The sequence below is a fragment of the Fistularia commersonii genome, chromosome 34 (genome assembly GCF_037954325.1).
Source record: "Fistularia commersonii isolate RoL2024-O1a breed Wild chromosome 34, RoL_Fcom_v1.0, whole genome shotgun sequence".
NCBI lineage: Eukaryota > Metazoa > Chordata > Actinopteri > Syngnathiformes > Fistulariidae > Fistularia > Fistularia commersonii.
Genome location: NC_141317.1, coordinates 2,379,589 through 2,401,886, shown reverse-complemented (window position 1 = coordinate 2,401,886; position 22,298 = coordinate 2,379,589). Strand labels below are relative to the sequence as shown.

The window sequence follows — 22,298 nt, the reverse complement described above, 5'->3', positions numbered from 1 at the left end:
AAGACATACATCGGAGAGAATGTGTTGGTTTTTAGATTCACTCCAGTAAAATTGAAATCCAATTCACTACTTCACCAATTTTCCGAAATGCACTTTTTTTTAAAGCATGAAATAGGATTCTCATTCACCTTTTGAAAAACAAAGAAAAACAAAGAATAAAAAATAAACATGTATGGTAACGTATACAAATCACAGATGCCAAAGTTGATATTTCTATTTCTGGCTCATAATCGTCTTTGAAATTGTGATTTGATGTTCAGTTCCTGACATTTTGATACAGGGCACCCGGGCACACTTTCCTATGCTGTAAGCATTTTCTTAATTAGTGACAGCGAAACGGTGAGCAGGTTTTCTTACCTTTCACAATCAATACGGCTACAGCTGACAGGCTCTCCACGTCTGTATCCACCACGCAGATATATTTGCCAGCGTGGTAAAGCTGAATGTTCCTGATCATCAGATCTCCTGCTGTTCTCTACAAGCAGGAAAGAAAGCTTTATGTAGCATGGAAGATAACAGACGATATGACAGCTTATTAAGGAATGTATTGGAGCATTTACAAGGTGCAAAGACATGCCAAAAACATTTACGGATTTTGCAGTCATTCAGCTCAGGCTCTGGATGGTGAAATTAGGTCTCTTTTTAAAAGGATATTATATTTTTTTATTGTCAATCTTGCCATTTTAAAGCAGTTAGAATTAATGATAATTAATTTGGAATGAGATACACCACTTAAGTTACGTGCTGATATACATAATACGGTCAGATGAAAAAGAATCATTGTATGAACTTCACAAAAATGGCATGCGGTACATGGAGATTTTATGTTTGACACATGTGTTGCTTTTCCAGCAGCTTTTTGCATGACTTGTTGCAAGGAATTTTACAAATAAGCTATTACTATTGAGTTAACCAGATGGGTTTTGCTCGATTGAAGGGAGGGCGAAAAAAAAAGCACCCCTCGATTCTCATCTAAGAGGACACCCGAAAGCAGCAAATGGTAAATTAGTGGTGAAAATGTTCTATTGGCATTGGCAGGGGAACGGTGCAGTTGAGCCAACATGGTTTAATTATGGAAATTAAATTCCTTGAAGCTGCAAAGTTAAGTTGATAATCTCCTTGGACTGGAGAAAATTCAACATTTTCTTTCACGAAGGAGTCTCTTTTCAGATAATTTTTTTCTTCAATCAAACACACATGAAGGATTGTTCATTTTGAAGAGTGTGAGGTTGTTCCTGAAAATATATTGCCATTCTGGGACTCTGCCATGTTTTTATTCCTTTTAGAGACACCTTTGATTATGTGTATCCTCTGTCTGTTACGTGAAACAGCTAATGTCAAAGCAAGATCTGAAGAGAATCCAAGAGCAGCCGAAATAGGTTCCTTCAGAGGGCAGAGCTTCAATGGAAAATATGGTGCACGACTGAACGCTCGGTAAATTAGTTACATGATGATTTTATATGTAGGAATTGTATTTTTCCACAGCGTATTTCCATTCAATGCGGCACAATTGATGGCTTAAAATGGCTGCGCGATTATTCCCTTTTACATTCCCACAGCTTATTGTGCATCTGAGACGACTTTCAGGGCTGTGAAAGGGGATGGTATCATACCAATTACAGCAATACTACTCACATAGCATTTTAAAGGAATACCGCAAAGTCAAAGCACAAGATTTCTCTATTAACTTTAAGCTGAGATGAAGTGAAGCAAGATGGGAAAAGGTGCCAACTGCTCATTCACACGTTCAGAAGAAGTACGACTTGTGTCACTCACCCCACCCACTAGCTCAAAGTGGCCGTCGCCCTTGGCAATGAGCTGTCCATTGAAGGCCCAAGAGAAAGACACGTCGAGCACAGGATCACTGGTGACCTGACAGGGTAACACGATGCTCTCGCCCACAATAATTTCCATGTCCGCTGGCCCCTGGGTGATTCTGGTTGGATCTAGCCCAGGAAAAAAAAACAAAAAAAAACGACACATTTTGAGGGGGAGTTATCTCAGATGGGATGCAGCCAATTCCTCACAGAACATGAGGCTTTCCAATAGCAAAGAAAAGAGTTGTGCTTTGTTGACTGTCCAAAAGAGGCCGCAAGTGACATGCCGCTTGCGGGAACACAAAAACTTGAATACTGTAAGTCTGACACAGAGCCGTATTATCTACACAAAGACAGGTTTCATGAGCTACTTAGTCAAATAAGTGATAACATGCAGCCTGCCATGCCTAAAATGGCCTAGTGCAGGGTGACGTGCAGGTATAATCTTCTAAAGGCCTGATGGCAATTACAATCCACTGTTGATCAGATAACTGCTCATGTAATGGGCTGCTCTGTGCATCTCAAATGAAATGAGGAGAAAAGGAACGTCTACTTCGGCCATCATTTGGATAAATCTGCTGTCCTTTTAACGCAAAGAGAATAAATGTCTCCGAATCAAATAAAGAAGCGGCTCTCTTACAACATGTGGCCCTTTGGGCATCCCCGTTTGGATGCGTGAGTTCAATCAGAGCATGAATGAAAAAAACATTTCTTCCGTTAATGTTATACAAGCGTTTTGCTTTTCTGTTATACTTTGTTGAGCCGTCCACACCATACAGGTTTCTTATATGGTCCCTTGGAAAAATGAATTGCCCACCCCTGCCTTACATGGACTGTCACGGGATAGAATTATGACACGGGAGGAGTGTTCACCTCGTAGTTAGGCAGGATCGTGGCTCGGTGTCATGACCTTGAAAAATACTACCAACTTCGACATTTAGTGCAGCAGACACTATACTCTAGTACACTGGACAAAAAAAAAACAATAACAAATGGCACACAGATGCCTTTATTTTGTGGAGTTAGCGTGTTTGGTTCTCATGTTTTCTCCCCAGATCAAAAACCTGTAGTCTGTTGTATTGTTTGTAGTTTCTGTATTGTCAGTTGGTGTGAAACAGCATGAATGGATGTATGTTGCCCTGTGATTGACTGTTGCGGGCTTGACTTTTTGCCTAATATCCGCCGGGATGGCTGCAGCTCAACTACAACCCTGAGTAGGATAAACAGTACAGGCAACTCTTGGATTAAAAGATGCAAGCTTATCTTTCTTGAGGCAACTTATTGTCCTGATTTGTTTTCTGTTTCTGAAGAACAACGACTACAGTACATGTTCAACGAAAGAAAAACTATCTCATCTTGCTGTTTGTGGTAAATGCTTTGCAGAGATAGAAAGAAAAAAACAGATCTGTGCAAATTTGGTGTGAAATTGTATACGGAAATCTATTTGTTCAGTCAGTATCATGAGGCCATCTTCAGACTTTCAAGCCATTTTGCTTCCATGCTTGAAAAGGTAGTCAACTTGTAATGCTTGGGAGAAAGCTAGCTGCAAAGCCGTTCGAATGTCCAGGAGTGTTTTATGTACTCAAGACCTTTAATCGACCTTATCTTGGCATGTTTTGTAACTAAATAATGACTACCATATTTTCCGCACTATAAGGCGCACCTAAAAGCCTTTAATCGTCTCAAAAACCGACAGCGCGCCTTATAATCCAGTGCACTTTACATATGGATCAATATTGAGCTGTAAGAGACTCGCTTACGACGCAGAGTTTAAACTCAAGACAATCAGTCACGCAGTAGAACATGGGAATAGAGCAGCAGCGAGAGAATTCAACATTAACAAATCAATGGTACGGAAGTGGAGGAAGCAACAAGATGACCTGCGCCAAGTAAAGAAGACTAAACAGAGTTTCTGGGGAAACAAAGCGAGATGGTTAACAGTTAGAGGACAGACTTGAGCAGTGGGTTGTTGAACACAGAGCAGCAAGTAGAAGCGTCTCTACAGTCACTATTCCAATGAAGGCAACAGCGCTAGCTAGCGACATGAACATCAATGAATTTAGAGGCGGTCCTTCTTGGTGCTTTCATTTTATGAAACGCTTTGAACTGTGACAAATGGAGTTGGAAATTCATTGTTTGAACGAAGGCGGCACAAATACCGGTAAGAGCTACCGGTACGTACCGTACTGTATTGTGAATGCACTAACTTGTTTTGGGAGTGAACGGAGTTGTCAAATCGTTGGTTTGTATTTCTATTAATAAAGTTTGAATGACTTATCTAACTGTTATGTTGACATTCCCTTTAGCGCAGCTCCATTTAGTGGATGCATAACGCAACCCCAGCCACTACTGCAGCATCTATTCTATGCAACCTTATAATGCGGTGTGCCTTATATATGATTCTTTTTTAAAAATAGGCCATTCATTGAAGGTGCGCCTTATAATCGGGTGCGCCTTATAGTGCAGAAAATACGGTCCTTTTTCAAATGTTGTTTTGGGTAGAATATTCCTTTATGAATGCTGCAAAGTGTCTTGATGAGAAAGGGCTCAATCAAATGTACATGAAAAGGCGAAGCTGCAGTAACTGGCAATCAGCAGCAGTCAGGGGCAGGTGAAGTCAAACCAGGAATTGTCAGCAAATGCTGAAACACTGGAAGTCTGTGGTTCACCGGTAAACTGTCGAAATTACAGAAAGCAAAGAGATCAGTCTGGGTGGTGTATATAGATGTGGAGGAGATTAGGAAATAAGGGGCTTGTGGGAAAGCGGGCGATGTGGAGAGCAGATATGCGGTGGTAAGTGCACAGCGTTGGGAAACGAAGGAATCTGGAATAATAGAAAAAGGTTAATAATATAGATGAAATGTGTGGAGTGATGGCAGGGAGAAAACTGACTATTGACATCTAAAAATTGTGTACCGCCTCCTCAGTGAAACTTTCATCGCCTCCACTTTTTATCTGATGCAGCAAATTGGGTGTTTCAAGTGAAGATGGAGTATTTTTCTCAAATACCCTTTTACTACATTACTGCAGTTGCTATGGACCGAACAACCTAATAATATTAAACTCAGAGACCTCACAGAAAGGATACTTCTGTTCACTTTATAGCCTCATACATATATACATATATCTAATTTAAATATGCTGCCACGTCATCGGGTCAAAACACTGATGGCGACTTCCATTTTAAACTTGGTGGTGTCAACCTACTCAGCAAAGAAACACTGGAAGCTGGTTTATGCTTTCTTCACATCACTTATTGACTTTGGGACCGGTGGTGCGGCATTTCTTATTTGTATTAATCCCCTGGGAAATAAGATAGTGGCCATCTTATAATTGGAGGGTGACTTTGTCAGTTAGTCTTATCTGGGTTACAGAAGGCATGTGACACACACACACCCACACGTGTAGGGTTACACACTGGCTTCCTTCAACAGTAGGAGAGGAGCTGCCTTGTCGGTGTTCAAAGCCTGATACGAGCGACTTCTAATACTCTCCTTCCTTTACCAACAGTCAAATACTTTCAGAGTTGAGTTGCTGTTAATGAACAGCTTTCTCATCCAGTTGTTTGCTTTGACTGCCGCTGTGAAACATAAATAGAACACTCTCCTGAACACATTGTACCCTCTACCATTGTGGAGTGCACCGTTGTCTTTCCACAGGAAACTCACCAAGAGCACAGAAAATGGAAACCTCACCAGCCCACCCTTTCCATTACTTCAATTTGTTCAGCTCAAGAATAATTTGACTTTTAAAAAAAGCATTGCAGTTGGTTTGGTCTTGCTCTCCCAGTATTCACGTGAAAGTATTCACGCGATAATTTCTGTCGATTAAACACGGCCAAAGGATCAAATGACGTGTTTCAAAAAAATAGAAAGAGGCTTGGAGCAAAAACTTTCTGCTCTGCATACTCAAGTACCAACGAGATCTTTACAAGCTGCTATCGCAGATTTATTTATACAATCATCTGCTCTATGCAAAACATGTTCACAATTGTGTTTCCTACAAAAGACAAATTGAGGAGCAAACAGGAAGCTCATATCAGATAAACTAGGAACTGAAGCAGTGAATTCTACAAAGCTACTCCGTTTTGATACTCAGAATAAAGAATAGAGAGCAGGGAATCAGCATAATGAAGGTCACAGTTTTTTTACTGCTGATTTTTTGGGCATCTTCCAAAAATATTTATCTTCTTTACTACAAATGCTACTGTGGGTTGATTGCATCTAAGGTGCCAACTTACTAACAAATTTGCACCGCTACTCTTCTGTGGCGGCGCTTTTGCAGTCCTGGCCCCGTCTCTGCAGTCCTCAACACATATCAAACCAATCTCTACATTAGTCTGATGAAATATGATTTTAGCTGCATTTCTGGTTTGCACCGACGGGCTAAACTGAGGTTCCAGCGGAGCTGCATTATCACATTTGTGTCAACAATTTTGCAAAAAAAACTGCCGCATAAGTAGTTTTTGTCTTGCCGAACAGAAGAACAGCAAGAGCTTTTTATTTACGTGTAATATTAATCTGCATGTTCAGTGAGGGGCCCCGACATGCATATACCGAACAGTAGAGCTCACCAGTGACAAGGAGCCTTCCCGTCGTGCTAGACATGCCAAATCGATTCCTGGCGAAACACGTATAGCTGCCCGCATCAGACTTGCTCACATTGGCAAGCCTCAGAGTTCCATCTGGTGAGAGTGTGATCCTATAGGAGTGCATACACAGAGACAGTGTAAATACAGTATGATGGAAAATTTGACTTTCATTTCGCAAAAATATATAATCTAAACAATATATTAGTGACACCGGGACATCTGTAGATGTCAACAATTTCAAGCCAGGAAAAACGACCTTTTTGAGTGTTGACCTTACCTATCATTGGTATGGATGGGAAGGTTTCCTTTCTTCCATAAAATGCTGGCTAAGGGATAGGCTTGAGGTTTACACTCCAACGTCACGGTAGTTCCTGCCTTGGCTTTGAGCAGGGCTCTGAGGAGATTCCCCGTGAAGTCTGGCGGAGAGGCTGATGAGAAATTGTAAAAGTGACTTTAACGCGAGACAGCAAATGCCAGGGTTTAAAGCCTTGTTTTCTTTCGCCTGTGAGATTAATCAAATAATTAAAACCTGAAGAAACATCAGTGACGTGAATCAAATAGATAGTTGAAAATCAAATCGGGTCCGAGGGCGCCCCCCCCCCCCAACTCGATTTCCCTTTTTTTTTTCAAGTGTAAAAACGCGGAGGAAACAAACAACCGTCAACTTCAACAACTTCCTCTCATATTGTCAGAATCCTCCATCTATCACCGCACCCTCACTGTTACACTTCAAAGACAATAAAAATGTTTTTCTAAATGTTCGACCCAAGCAAAAACATCCCAGCTGACCCCATTATCCGCTTATCCAGTCAACCTTTCCGAATGACAGTAAAATGACCTTTAAAATCCTTGGGCAACAATGAATTGGGGATTTAAAGGAAAGATAAATGCCACCCTACCTAAAACCATTAGTTCAGCCGCAAAATATATGATGCTGTGTTTATTCTCAGCCACACACTGGTACATGCCGGCGTCAGATAGTGTCAGCACTGACACTGACAGGACTCCATCCTCCACATGGATCCTATCCTGTGGAGAAAGGATGAGAGAAAGCAATTATTGCTCAAGACTTACAGATAGCTTTTGCTTTGCTCAGCGGACTCTGGCGCAGAAATGGATTGGGTTAGAGGCATAGTCAATGGGCATAGATCAAATCAGGACTTTGTTGTGGAGCATGAATCAGTTCTGGCATAAATCCTGTTTTTGTTTTCCAAATATTACCCCGCTAATTCCAACTACCATGTAAAACAATATTTTGAGTCTGTTTTTCCCTGTTTCTGGCATAAGGGTTCTTTACGAGAGAGGAGGCTTTCAATTTAGGGCTCCTGTTGGTTACATACATCACATTCCAATTTTCACATCTAAAGGAGCATTTTAAACAAATGAAAATGGAGTTGATCACCTTCATCATTATTATAAATTGTCGGTACTGAATGCTACTGTGACAGATTCGACTAAATAAAATGCTGTCAATTACCTTCATCCGCTGAGTATCTCAATAACTGAGTATATTTATTTCACGAGAGACAGATTGCCATCTATTATATATGTCTATGAAAACCGTTTGATTAATTATTTATGTAGATAACATCTTCATTGAGGTATTAAATGAAAATCGCAAGTAATTCAATGTGCCTCACTTTAATCAACTAATGAATACATTTTCAAAATGACATTTACAAAAGGCTAAATATAATCATAAAGTTAGTTAGCATGTTCAATCTAAATGATGCATCACCATAACAAGTAATAAAAAAAAAGATTGATAATGTGCAAAAATGAGTGAAAAATAACAATAAATAAGTAAGTGTTATAAAGGGATGATACAAATATATAACTTGGGTAATATATAACTGTGGTATTGAAATGCCTCCCACGGAGCTTCATAATGGCACTACAATAGAAATGCATTTTTGCAAGATTAAAAGCGACCAAAACTCAAAGTTGCATGTCTCAACATACAGTACATTCCTTTACACCAAATACTCCGGTGGTCCGCAGTAAGGTGCGCCGCTCTATATTGAGTATTTCACAGCAGATTAAGTTGATTGTCCCTAAATCAGGAGGAGCTTAAATATGCACCATGAATAATGAAAAAGAGTCACTGGCTTCATTCAGATGAAATGGAGCTATCTCCTGGGGGAATACAATGATGTTCTCTCTAAGACTGTGTAATCTGCCAAGGTAGAGCAGAATTAGAGACGGTTATATCCATGTCTCATTACCAGCTCACCTCAGCATTATGTTTACACCCGTCTTTCTTCCAATTCTGATATGCTCTTGGAAAAGACAGCGTTTAACGCCGCGCTCCCAAAAAAAAAATCAAGGGAGGTTGAAGCTGGGGATTAATCCTTTAAAATGAAACATTGGTCGGAAGCTGCCGGCAGGCGGTGATTTACCTCTGAGGGTAAGAGTTGGCCATTCTTCAGCCACGTGTAGGAAGGTTTAGGCTTGCCATTGGCTCGGCACTCCCAGTGCAGCCTCTCCTCGATGGCCAGGGCCGTGTCCTTCATGGTCTGAATCCACTGAGGCTTGGCTTCGCAAACACAAATAAACACCGGGGATTAACAGATCCCGTAAAAACAGAATCCCGAATACGTTAAATCAAGTAAGGCGCGTGCGGATCGACATATCAAATCCATATTTTTTCGTTTTACCATTAAGACAAAAGAAGAGGGAAGAGTATGAAAGGGTGTCACTCAGTTTGATCGTTTCATTCGCAAAATTCACCAAGCCACAAAAGCAGGAAACTCTGATGTGCTAAGAATCTCTACTCGGCCACAACCGCGGCCTTAATTACTTGTATGTTGTCTTGTATAAAAATCTCTGCGTCATACCCCTCGCATTTCAGGTTTTTTCGTGGGCAGAGTGCTGTGCCGGCTCACTTCGCAGGCACTGTACATGCTGTCGAGTCTGCTTTCACACATTTGAGTTTTCCCGTTGCTCAAATTCACGGGAAAACACAGCGCCGGATACAAGCCAATTATTGCAATGTAGCAACTGCAGTGCAATTAAAACCAGTCCTGCTAATTTTCGGGGAATGTAGAATTACTTTTGTTTCAAATTAATAGAATGATCAAAATCACCACATTTTATTCCTCATCTCCTAAAAGCCAATCCCAGATATGAATGCGTAGTGATTTCCTATACATAGTGGATAGGATTATTTCAATTCCATAGCATTACCGTACTTGGGTGTTTGTCATTTTCGTAAACTGGTGTTAAGTAAAGAACAGGAAGTCGAATTTACAAATAAGAGAAGTAAGAACTAATATGAAGGCGAGATTGGCGATTTGACGATTGCGACCTTTTTTTTAATTTCTCTTCTTTGTGTTTCCTCACCATAGAAGGCCAGGCGACCGGTGGCCGTGTTCTTGCCCATCTTGTTCTCAGCCACGCACTCGTATCCTCCGGTGTCATCCTGCTGGAAGCTTGGGATCTCCAGAACGGCGTTTGCATACTTCATTTTCACTTTACTGGGGAATGGAACGCCATTAGCCCTCTTCCAGGTGATCTCTGGGACGGGACTGGAACAGGCAGCAATAACACGGGCACGGCTTTAACCTCCTCTGAATGCAACGTTATCCCTCAGGATGTAAATATAGGATATATGTGCAACGGTTCTACGGTGAATTCTAAAATGTCACCTAAACTATTCACTGACTTTTTTTGACATTTTTATACTTTGACTAATGAGGCTTTTTTTTTTAATATATATATATATATATATATACTTTGACTAATGATTTATATTTAACCATTTCAAGCAACAAAGTAGCCGTATTCATGTTTTCAGACCCACCAAAGGCACTGTGCTACATTCTGAGAAATGCACATTAATGGGCACAGTAACTTCAGTACATAGTAATCCTGAAGTTCCTCATCTGGGATGAAAGACAGCAGAAGACTTAAAAGAGGCTTCAAGGAATGCAGCTTACTTCCCAAGAGCAAAACACTCCAGCATAACTGTTGATCCTTTGGCTGCGGGTACATTGTCTGGAAAATTAACTTCTATTTTCGGCTCATATTCACCCATCACTCCTATGAAGAGCAAACATCAGAAATCAGTCTTCCATTATTCATGACTTACAGCAATATGGCTTGTATTGTGGACCGAACAATAGCACTGTGAAACTAACAGAAGAGAAATAAAACACACATGAGCAAACATTCTCTCATGGGCAAGCACAATGTAGCATATCACGTACGTATGCAGTCGCAGCAGTGCAATCAAATACCGGCGAGGAATAATCTGAATTGCTTCTGGGTCGAATAGAAAGGCTGAGCAAGAAATCTTGTCTTTATGTCAAGATCAGCATGTGAAATTTAATGTGATGGAATTTAAATGTATGTAGCTACATGTACGGTACAATGAGTGGAAGCTGACTAGTTGAGTCGCCAGAACACTCAGTGTAATAGTCCGCCGATGTGCGTCTTATGTTTAATTCATTTCAAAAGCAATCTTTATTCACTCTTTCTATGAAAGCACAACACAGTGAACGGACAAGAGACCGTGGCTTACAAATTCATGTGAAAGCACAGGGAAAGCTTTTAAAGGGAATGCGAATGTTGTAAGAAAGCCAAGTCAGCAGAGGAGAGATTTGGGTGTTTTGTTTGCTGGCCTACATTGAAGAGGAACTATTTATTTACAGGCATTAGCACTTGGGTGACTCAACTTAAGTGCTGCATGCCAGGACAAAGAGCACTCCTGCTGGCATGATGACTGAAGCTACCTTTGAGGGGAAAAAAAAACCCTAAATACAAAACTGAAAGGCGGTATTTAACACATCCCGGCCTTAAAATGAATCTTACCATCTGTCCTGAGGATCAGAGATGTAGGTGAGCTGTGAACTTTGCCCTTTGTAATGCTGTTCATTACGACACATGTGTAGTTACCCACATCAGAGGGCTCCACCTTGGCAATGTACAGGTTTCCTGTTTGCTGAGAGACGAATCGTCGATTGTCTTGCTGAACAAAGTATGGGTATTCATTGAAGACCCATGCATAAGTAAGGTCTGAAAGATAATCCCAGAAGAATTAAATGAGCAAGGTAAACTTTTTTTTTAACCATCCATCCATCCATCCAACTATCCATCCATCCATTATCTATCCATTATCCTAGACTTGGGGTCACGCGGGGTGCTGGAGCCCATCCCAGCTGGACGAGAGGCGGGGTGCATCCTCGGGCCACATAAAGAGACAAACAACCATTCATTCTCTCATTCACACACTCTGGCAATTTTTGCACATTTTTGGACAGTGGGAGGAATCTGTGGGAACATACAAACTCCACACAGAAGGTCTGTCTCAATCAAACCAGCGCTGCGAGGCAGAAATGCTAACCATTTCGCCGCTGCACTACCCCTAATTTTACCAGCCATTTTTCACAGACAGCAAAGTCAAATTTGTTTTTGATGGTTGTTTGGACGTTGACATGAAGAATAGACATTTACCTCCTGAGGAAGTGGGTGTTCCACAAAGCAGCACCACTCCTTGTCCTTCTCGGACTGACACTGCACTTCTGGTGTGGACTTTGAAATGATACAAGTCTGCGAAAAAACAAAAAAGTGAAAAGATCACTGTAGGATCCTACATATCGAGAGGAGAACCGTGCAGAGTAAAAGCTTTCAGCAAGACACTAACACATGCCCATAAAGAAATTGTCAGGAGAATTGCACTCCTGCTATTCCTGAGAGCTTGAAACGGAGAGAGGCCAAGATTTTGTAGAGTACACAAGGGTTTATTAGGTTTTAAAACATAACATAGTCCTGAAGCGTTCACTGGGACCATCCAAGATAGGAAACACAAGGCATATGTTATATTTCATATTTATTATGAACAATTTAAGATAGGAATGACACATAACAATATCAGCATGCGCTTTCAAGTTTGCCTTATTTCAGTGAGGGTCAGGATACCAAAAAATATTTTTTCATCATATTTTTCTACAAGACAGCAGCTATTACGTGTATTAAGTGCAATTTGCTCCAATCAATTTTAATTGTGAAAGATCTTCTCCGAAATAATAATAAATGCTAAGACTCCTATCATAAACAAACCAGAGGCTTCATATTATTTCTACTTAAACTGTTGAGGATTTAAAATGTCTTTCTTACTTTTGTTTGTCATCTAGTGGCGCTCTTATGACCAGTCTGGGCTGTTTGCATATATAAAATGTTGCTTTTAATTGAGTTGCATTATTATGTTATCAATTTACCCACCTATTACATTACATTCTTTTGCCAGTCTCAACCCATTTCACAAAGACAGTCTTAAAAAACTCACCATGTGATGGATCGCTTATCCAATGAAACATCGCCGACTTTTGATCGAATGAAGCAACACGAGTGAGTCAGTCACTCTTGTTTACGCGAGTGCGTGCGTACAGACACCCGTGTTAAGTAGACACTGGTAATTGCAGTGAAACCAAAGGCGCAGCTCTCTGATGAATATTTTAAGTAACCTCCCCACCCCTTTGTATGTGACTTTTGCATTATATGCTGAGTGCAGTAATACAAAGTGTATCGGTCACATCTCAGTCATGAACAACAGTAAATGAATGCAACTTACAGGCAAACTGCAGACTAGCTCTCCGGCTGAGGATCGCTCCAACTGTGTTGTAGGCCATACACTGATAAATGCCTACATCCTGGTAACGGTCCAAACTGCTTATAACGAGGTTGCCCCCAGACAGACGCCGCCGGCGATCCAGTCCCAGATTTATGAAAGTCCCATTCAATGACCATCTGTGAGAGCAAAGACGCCATCAATTGCTGGCAAAAGGCTTTATCAGTGTCTTTCAACTGATGCCGTCCGATAGGGGCTGAGTTTACAGCACAACTCCCTGTCGTATCTTACATGTGGTATGAATAATTCACACTGCATTCTTGCAGTTGTGTTTAGGATGAGTTGCGCGTTGATATTTCTAGAATCGGGTTTAAAAACTGTGAGTTTTAGTTGGAAGCTGTGGTATGCCAACTTTCCTGAAGGACAAGTGCTGGGCAGTATGATACAAAAATATATATTATTGCTCTTAGGGGCTGCTTTCTCCCATCTCTATATATAAATATGTCAAATCGTATGCGTTTTAATGAGGAAAATCATGTCAGATTCACAACATAAAAGATTGGTGTCCATCAAATAATAAGGAGCTGTTTTATTCCATTAGAATTCACTCATTTAATGGTAACTGAATAGATCATCGTGGCTCTTACCTTTTTGGTATTCTCAGAATGATCTGTTGCTTTTAGCTATACTTTGCTCCTAATTTTCTGTTTTTTTCTTTAATTTTCTTTTTGCTGATTTCTTTTACGATCTATATGCTGATTTTATTCTCATTTGGAATTTTCTTGTTTATCCTTTAAGGTTGTTTCGAAATTATTATAGATCAATTGCTTGGGGAATTTTCTCTTGAGGTTTGTAAATATATATACAATTGACATTTTCAATCTATTTTTTCAAAACTATCAAGCAAATTAAATGAACATTAAAAATGAATGCCATTCTTCTTTTTCCTTTTGGCTTTTTTCCTTTACACTTTGAAAAAGGATTTTTCCCAGACAATAATATTTTCTTTGATATCTACAAATATGAAGACCTAGTTGCATATATTGAGCTTTTAAACTAAACACCAATTGAATTTCACATGCCTCTAAATATTAATTTCAACATGCAACATTTTTTTTGTAGAGCAAAATTGCCTCGCATGTCTGTGTTTGTAGAAGAAACATGATGCGCAAGTAGTGTTTATACCATCCTACTAAAGTGTTTATTCTTTCCTCCCTTTAATTTCCATCCAGTGTAACCAGTTGCTGCTGCAACGATCCCATTTTGCCCAGAGGGATCATTAAATTTTAATCTTGGTATCATACACAAAGCTGTCCTTTGCTATTTAAGGGAAGCAGAAGACAAAGGTTTTAGAAGACATCCTTGATATTGTCATCAGTTCTAACCATAATCACCGCTTCTCTGTCACATAACATTATCATAATGTGACATTATTCCACCTTTGACTTCTCATTACCACTAAACATTAGCAATTGGCAACTGTGGGCTTATGTGAAAGGGATTCCTTTCACGGCACTTTCCACCTCCTGCTGCATCATTTCCACACCTAATATTGGCATTGAGAGAAAATACTTTGGATAGCAAGTTACATTTTGCACATTCAAATACATGCGGCACATTGACAGAACTCTTGAAAAACGACTTGTGTTTTTCAAAAAGTCCCATTATTCAATTAACATTGTAATTCTGTATACGCTATACAAGAATAGATTGTTGATGGGTTCAAGGACGGAGCACATTCAAGGATGTCCAATCGTTCTTCTCAAATAATTACAATTTCTTTCCTGCAGCCAGATTTTTGTATTCAGTGATTTCTGAAGTGGAAGTTGAAGGTTCGGAGGCTATAATAGCTGACTCTCCAAAATGCTTTCAAGTTTAACCTTCAAATTAATTTCTTGAAGAATAGTTTCGAACCACTTAATATTGATGAATGCCTGCTAAGTGCGAACTGCCATAATCTGGATATTTTGGCTTGTGCGTCTGAGTGTAACCGAGATTGCATTAACCACACGATCTTGTTTGGATTTTTTGTTCGAAAAGCTGTAGGAATGTAATTATGCAGTGTTAAGTGGAACGTAATCCTGTGTGTTTAAGGGTATGTGTCAACTGGAACAAATGCAGGTTTGTATCCCTGAGTCACCACTTTCACCTCCTTTTGACCTACTCTAAAGTGTTTCTGCTGTTTACTGGCTCTGAACATTGGGCAGATGATTGAATAAAAACCCTAAACCGAATTACTCCGCTTGAGATTCATTTTGTGAACGTGTTGTCCGACCGTCTCGCCACAGAGCAGCTCAGACCGGATAGTCCTGAGCCACGAACGACGGAACGACCTGTTCTGTGCAAATTTTGAAACTCCTACTCCATTTATTTTATCACCAAGTGTGTAGAAGATGCAATTTTATACAAGCAGTGACTTTCTTCAATGACTTTTTTTTTTTTTTTTCTTTTTAACACTACAGTCCTCACACCATGAGAGAGAAGCATCCTCTCTGTCTATGAGTGACAGGACTGACAGAAGAAAGGAAAAAGGGAGGAAAGAGAAGATGGTTGAGGTAGCGGTATGAGCACATTTACACTTCAAGAGAGGAGGCAGAAAGGTGCTGGGGGCATGAACAGCCTCGCACAGCCGGTCTCGCAAGACACCGCGTTAAACATGTTCATCTCACCTTTAATCATGACATGGAAATACCTGGTCTTAGGCAAGGAATGTGAAAAGCCTGAAATAACGAGCCTATGGAGCAGACTCCGTTTTCGCTCAGATCAACTGTGCCGCAGTAGTTCCACCGTCGAACGCCAAAGACACTTGTAATCAGTGCCAGTTGGTAACAACGGATGTCTAGCAACCTGCATTTGTCTCTTAGTGTTTGCTGAGAAGAGGCCGTCATTAAGATGCTACGCGTGTGTCACTGAGATACTATCTGGTGAGACGAGACACAGATCGGTGGCATGTTGGTCAATATGCCTTAGTGAGGCCACGGTGACGTCACGCCAGTGATTATTTTGAAGAAAACACTATGTTTACTTCTTATGGAGGGAAAATTATATTTTCGGTTTAGTAAATTTGCGTCGAGGAATAACCGATTACCGAGAAGTGGCGAGATATGACCTGAAATAAGCATTAAGGGCAAAACAAACGAGAAGCAATTTATTTTTTATTGTTGAAATTATAGCGAAATTGTTACATCAGTTATGCTTTGTAAATTGTAAATAATACTCTTAACAATACTCCTCCCTGTTTTGTGGAACCACTCACTTTATTTGTTAGTGGATATAATGTGATTTTCCATACTTAAGCCTACGCTGATATGAATTTATTTTACAATTGGCCAGTGCCTCAAAAGGTTTCTTGCATCATTTAGAAAGACAAAGATTCACTGCTGAAATTGATCAAGTTATACACATTGTTAGAAGGCGTAAAGAAAAAGGAAAAAGCTGAAAAATTCAATCATTCATCGGTAGAACAGTTTAAAAAAATCGAGAAATATGTGAGCGAAAAAAGTAGTCGAAAATTTTGCGTGAAACATTTGAGCGGTTGAGTGAAAAAAATTCTTATTAGATTTAATTTGTGATTGAATATAAACCCATGGATGATAGAACAGAAAATTTGCTTAACTAACTGTGAGTAGACTCCATGAAACAACTGACTAATGACCTCAATGATGTGTTTTGATCGGAAGTGGGTGTTTTAAATGAGCTCCTTCCGAGACACTTTTGAGTTGCTAAACTAATTCCGACTCAATAGACATGAAATAAGCCAAAAAGCTAAACATCAATCTAATAACTGCTATAAAATAAAATAAAAGCAAATTTGACTGTGTACGTACCTGTACTGTGGGGGTGGGGTACCCTTAGCGTCACAAGTCAGAGTGGCCTCTTCCTCAATGGAGTCTATAGGAATAAACAAGTCACCCGGCTCCATCCGCCATCTGGGACCGTGATATGATCCGCTGTCCAGACAATCTGTTAGAGGAACAGTGACATCTTGAAAATGCAGGCTTGAATATGTCAGGAGGGAGTCTTGACTGATCTTAAAGACTGGAAAAAGTATTAATCGCAGGCGGAAATGTTAAGTTTTATTAAAATGCTGAATTTGGGTATGATCGAATTCAGACATTTTACTTCTTAATGTACTGAAGGAAATGAATGTTTACAATGTAATGACTTTTTTTTATCATACAACGTCGTCTGTAATGACATTTTGAGATAGAGTGAAAAATAATAAATTAACATGTTAAATGTCTTTGTTTGTGTTTGACAGAGGGAAAGACAGAAGTGGAGAGCACATCCTCCCCACTATTTGCACATCACCTATAAGTGTGATTAGGTCTGACAGCTTGAAAGTGAAAAAAAACAAAAAACAAAATCTTATAAAAGTAAATTTCACACATTTTTTTTGTTGCCGTGCATTGTCGTGGTAAAATGGCGCAAGTGACTTATTAGAGTGGTAGACTAAGAACTCCGAGTTGATGATTCATTTATTCGATTTTTGCTGGCAGGAGGAGGGATTTTCCATACTTCAAGCGGACATTAAATGCAGCATTTGACAAATAATTTATGTTTGTTGCAAGTAAGGGACCCTCAATTAGCGCAGTCAAAGCTGCTTAAGAGAAGGGTGGCATGAATGATGGCAAACAACAATTAAGATCTCAGTGTTTATAAATGACTAGCAATGAGTGCAGGCATTCTGCAGGCATCTGCATACTTGATACTATAAACAAAATAAGATAAATGGAATGTTAACCTAGTCAGCTGTCAGAGAATCATCCATTTTCAACTTTGTGCAGGCGTGGTGACATCTCAGTGAGTGAGGAAAGCTAATGATCGATTTCCTGAACTGAAAATTGATTTTATAATGTTGTCTTATGGATAATAATCCGACGGATCGATCGGTCTGAAACGATCCCTGTGGCACTGAAAACATTAAGCGGTAAAAACTGTGAATATTCACTTTGTCTCATAAAGAACACCTGTGGACATTTCAAACACGCAAAATGAGATGGCATAAAGGTGAAGATGTCGAATATCCGTTTAAGTTTGCATCTCTGTTGTGAGTGCACATCAATACTAAGGAGGTTTTCTTTAAACCCGGGCCATCCCATCATCTTTGACAGTGACATGATTTTCATCTCTTCAACTATCATCGTGCGACTGTAAATGTCGACACGAGAGATAATCATTACTCTTATAAAGAGGTGGTTTACCTGCCAGACAGTCGATGATTGATAACAGGAGAAGCTGTTTCCATGGCAACATCATCTTTGGCAGCCAAGGGCAAATGGGAGTTTCATCCAATAAGCTCTGAAATGGCACTCGTGATCTCAGGGAGAGGGGTGCTTGACCTGTTGGAGCAAGCATCTTGATTTAAAAGGCCATAAAAACAAACCCTGGGATTTTTTTAAATCCAATTTTCGACATTGTAATAAATTTATTTTTGGGGGGGGGGGGGAGCGAAAAAAAATTAGCTAAACCGTGAGAGCTTTTTCAGATGTGTTATGCGAAGCGTCACATCTTCTCGGCCTATTCTCACACTCCCAAACTGTGACGATTCGCAATCTTTGCGCCCTGTCGTGTGCTCAACTTGCACTTGTTGGGCTCCGAGGGTAATAGCAGAGGCATATCAGAAGAATCCTATGCCAATGTATAAGTGGAGTAACCAATGCCCGAGCTCATCCTTTACTTGGACAGATCCTTTCCCTGGCTGCCAGTGAAGACTTGGACCTGGGAATTGGGTGCCATCCAATCAATTAGATTCACCCACAGCAGCATGTGTCTCCCCACATGCCGGGGTGAATCTAGACAGCAGACGAGAAAGCCATTCCACCCAGGTCCGTAATCAAGGACAAGTGTCGGTCTGCCTGTAGCATGTGTTGCAAATTGTGGCACGCTCGCTCCTCGCGGGCGGGGGACTGAGCGAGTAATGCAATTATGAAATGTCAAACAAACACAAGTAAAGCACTGAGGTGAGGAGTCCCGCACAGACACGCTCATGTATGCAGAGTATATGAAGATCTGCTTAGTGAGCAACTTCAGTATAAATACACATATCCAAAACCTGGATGTCTTCACAAGGTATCCAAGACATAATAAGGGGAAGCGACGGATATTCCAAACCACTCTGCGAAATGTCATGTAACCCACATACACCTACAAACCAGACTCACATTCCCACCATGACCGATACACAACCAACTGCCTCTTCAACACACTCTCACACACACACACACACACACACACTCTTCCTTTTAGAAACATAAGACATGATGTGTGGCTCATTTGTGGCCTAATCCTAGGGAGAGCCTGGTTCAGAGCACTACTTATAGAGGGTCTAATTGTTTGTCAGCTGCCTGGATGTCAAATCAGACACATGGGATCTCAGCCAGGATTTTCTTCCCTACCTTTCATGTGTGCTTAGTCTTTTTTTTTTCTTCCTCCAAAGTCTGCAAAATTGGATTTATACGCTTCCACTCAAAAAAGAGTCCTGCATGCCATACCTCAGTGATAGGCCCACGTTGTGCAAACTGCTGGCACCTCAGGACAGAGGATTGGAGTATGGAAGGTACAGTTGGTATTACACTACTGCCATCTTTGCATTTTATGGTTTGCATTTGTAATGGGGTTTTGTCAGGGCAGTAGCCAAGTCATGTATTTAAGTGCGTCTCAATAACAAAACAATGTCCAAATATTAAATTTTGCCATTGGTAGGACCCAAAAGCCGAGATTCACATCCTCATACTGTTCATGTCTGCCCGCTTATGCGCACAATCATCCAAAAAGACTCCACAGATTCATGCAAATACTTCTAATCTCAAACTGAACAGCGTTAATGATTTGCAGCGAGAAAGCCTGACTAGTTAAGTCATTTCGAAACAAGTGGCGTACCTCTCTGTGCACAACTGAGATGAACAAAAACAAAAAAAAAAACAACAAACCAATATAAAATCACAATATCTGCCACCTCCATCACACCCCGTCAGCCTCCAAGTAACACGCTGCTTGGACAAATAGCTCCGCTGTAGGAGTGGGAGTGTACTTAGTTTGAAGGATTGATTCATCACAGATTTTTGGCATACCAGTATGCAGTTACCTAGGGAATGTTTCAGTGTGTGTGTTTGTTTGTAGAAGCAATCGATGCTCAGTCACAGATTCTTTTAATTGTCAACATCAACTGGATTCTCCATACAACCCTTGATTATACATTATTCGCGCAACAACACACAGGTGAACCCACATCAGCACCGATCTGGCCCTGATACAGATCAGTCTTGGCCTCTTGATATGCATTTGAGAATGAGGCTGAAAGTGGAGGTTGGGCTGCAGTGTGAGGCTGAGGGGAGGAGAACCGGAGGCACACAAGCCAACATTCACTTCATATCTGACCGCTTTGGTGCATGAACTGCGTGAGTGAGTCACAAAACAACTCCTTGTTTAAGAAAGATATCAAGAAGCGGCTGTTTTCTGCATCTGCCCCCCCCCCCCCCCAAACCCCCCCACAGCAGCTCCCCAACCCTCCCAATCCAGACCACGGCGTGGAGGAATTGCTGCAGTTGGGAGGGCACGTCGTTATTCCACCTGAAACCCGGTTCTTATTATAATCATTATTATTTCTGCACGGTCTGACATGGTGTTGGGAATTTACGAGCGATTTCGCAGGAGGCGGACGAGAGGCCGACGTGTGATCCCGTTAATTGAATCTTGCAGCTTCATATATAGATCATTTTCAATAATTCACATCTCCTGGCGCACGTTCACAACCGCCAAACGCGCACATGAACGCATACGTAGATAAATATGTATAAATACAAAAAAAACTGCATAGATGATTTATTTATTTTTTAAAAATCTTCTTAACCTTACCTCTTGTCTTGAAAGATCTTCAGAGACGCAGGAACCGAAATGAGCACTGAGGGGAAAAGCTACAGCTCTGTCCTCCATGGAAACCTTTTTGGGAACATTTCGGTCGCAATCGCAAGGTCGTTCACACAGGTAAAATAGAGCCGGTGGTCAGTCGGTAATGACGGGGAACACACGCGTTTCATATCGCTGATCCCTCCTTCTCCTCCACTCCACATCACCATAAAAAACAACACACACTAAATAACAAAAAAAAAAAAAAAAAAAAACCGCACTCACACTCACATATACGCACACAACACCCACGTTGTCTCCCGTGCAGATCACATTTAAATCATCCTCAGTTTAAAGCGGCTGGTTCTCCCCTCCAAAAAAAAACAAAAACAAAAAAAAACAACATAAAAATAATTTTTTAAAAAAATGTAAAAAAAAAAAAAAAAAATCCAACCGATGTGGGTTTCTAGAATTCTGGGAATAAAGGGGGAGAATATCGCAGAGATGATTTACTATGCGAATCAAGTCAACTCCCTCCCTGGTGAAGAGGAGCTGGTGAGGAGAGGGAGCAGCAGCAGCAGCGGCGGCGGCGGCGGCGGCGGCGGCGGCGGCGGCAGGAGGAGGAGGAGGAGCGGCGGCAGGATGGTTGAAGTGTGTGAGTGTGTGAGGGAGGAGAGGACGCACCTGCTCGGGAACTACGCCTCCCTGCGTCATACCAGAATATTGTCAAGAAATTCCCACCGATAAACCGAACGTGTCTGCAAACGAATAGCAATTTTTTTTATTTTTTTGCAGCATTTTTGTCATTTACATTTTTTCCAAATAGCCCTCTGAATATTTTTGGACTGCGAGAAGAAATTTGAATAATAACAACAACAACAATGGTAATAATCCTTAAATATAAAAATAACCAATTATATGATATTAATAGTCAGTCATTTGGCAGACGCTTTTATCCAAAGCAACTTATAAAAAGTGCAATTCAGTCACCGAAGATCCGAAGAACCAGTAGTTGGAAGTTAGAAGTGACCACTCAACCAAATAGCCATCTCAGAACCGTATACAGGACTGTCTCAGAAAATTAGAATATTGTGGAAAAAGTTCTATATCTTCTGTAATGCAGTTTAAAACCAAAATGACTTTTTCATGATATTTTAATATTTTGAGACAGGATTTTTGAGTTTTCTTAAGATGTAAGCCATAATTATCAATATTAAAATAATAAAAGGCTTGCAATATTTCAGTTAATTTGTAATAAATCCAGAATGTTTGACATTTTAATTTTTGTAATTGCATTACAGAAGATAAAGAACTTTATCACAATATTCTAATTTGCTGAGGCAGTCCTGTACATACATACATTCATTTCATAGTTTGTTTTTTTTCGGGGGGGGTTGTAGGCTATGTGTGACTAGTAATAATAATTAGTAGAAGTAGTAGTAGTCTTAGAATCAGTTGGAGGAGGAGTGTAAGC

General features: G+C 40.5%; 1 protein-coding gene across 1 annotated transcript in view; it reads right to left on the bottom strand.

The window, feature by feature from the left end:
• The window catches only part of cntn3a.2 (contactin 3a, tandem duplicate 2), a 31,819-nt gene extending 10,542 nt beyond the window's left edge, over positions 1-21,277 (bottom strand). Inside the window, exons 1-14 of the mRNA XM_086142006.1 lie at positions 20,834-21,277; positions 18,181-18,318; positions 16,804-16,939; positions 12,980-13,155; positions 11,863-11,958; positions 11,221-11,424; positions 10,347-10,449; positions 9,751-9,935; positions 8,808-8,944; positions 7,308-7,437; positions 6,686-6,836; positions 6,391-6,518; positions 1,777-1,946; positions 358-475 (exon numbers count right to left, since the gene is read on the bottom strand). Coding sequence (XP_085998132.1) covers positions 358-475; positions 1,777-1,946; positions 6,391-6,518; positions 6,686-6,836; positions 7,308-7,437; positions 8,808-8,944; positions 9,751-9,935; positions 10,347-10,449; positions 11,221-11,424; positions 11,863-11,958; positions 12,980-13,155; positions 16,804-16,939; positions 18,181-18,235 — 1,789 coding nt within the window. The 5' untranslated portion in view covers positions 18,236-18,318; positions 20,834-21,277. The remainder of the gene's footprint in view (positions 1-357; positions 476-1,776; positions 1,947-6,390; positions 6,519-6,685; positions 6,837-7,307; positions 7,438-8,807; positions 8,945-9,750; positions 9,936-10,346; positions 10,450-11,220; positions 11,425-11,862; positions 11,959-12,979; positions 13,156-16,803; positions 16,940-18,180; positions 18,319-20,833) is intronic.
• Positions 21,278-22,298: the final 1,021 nt, after the last annotated feature.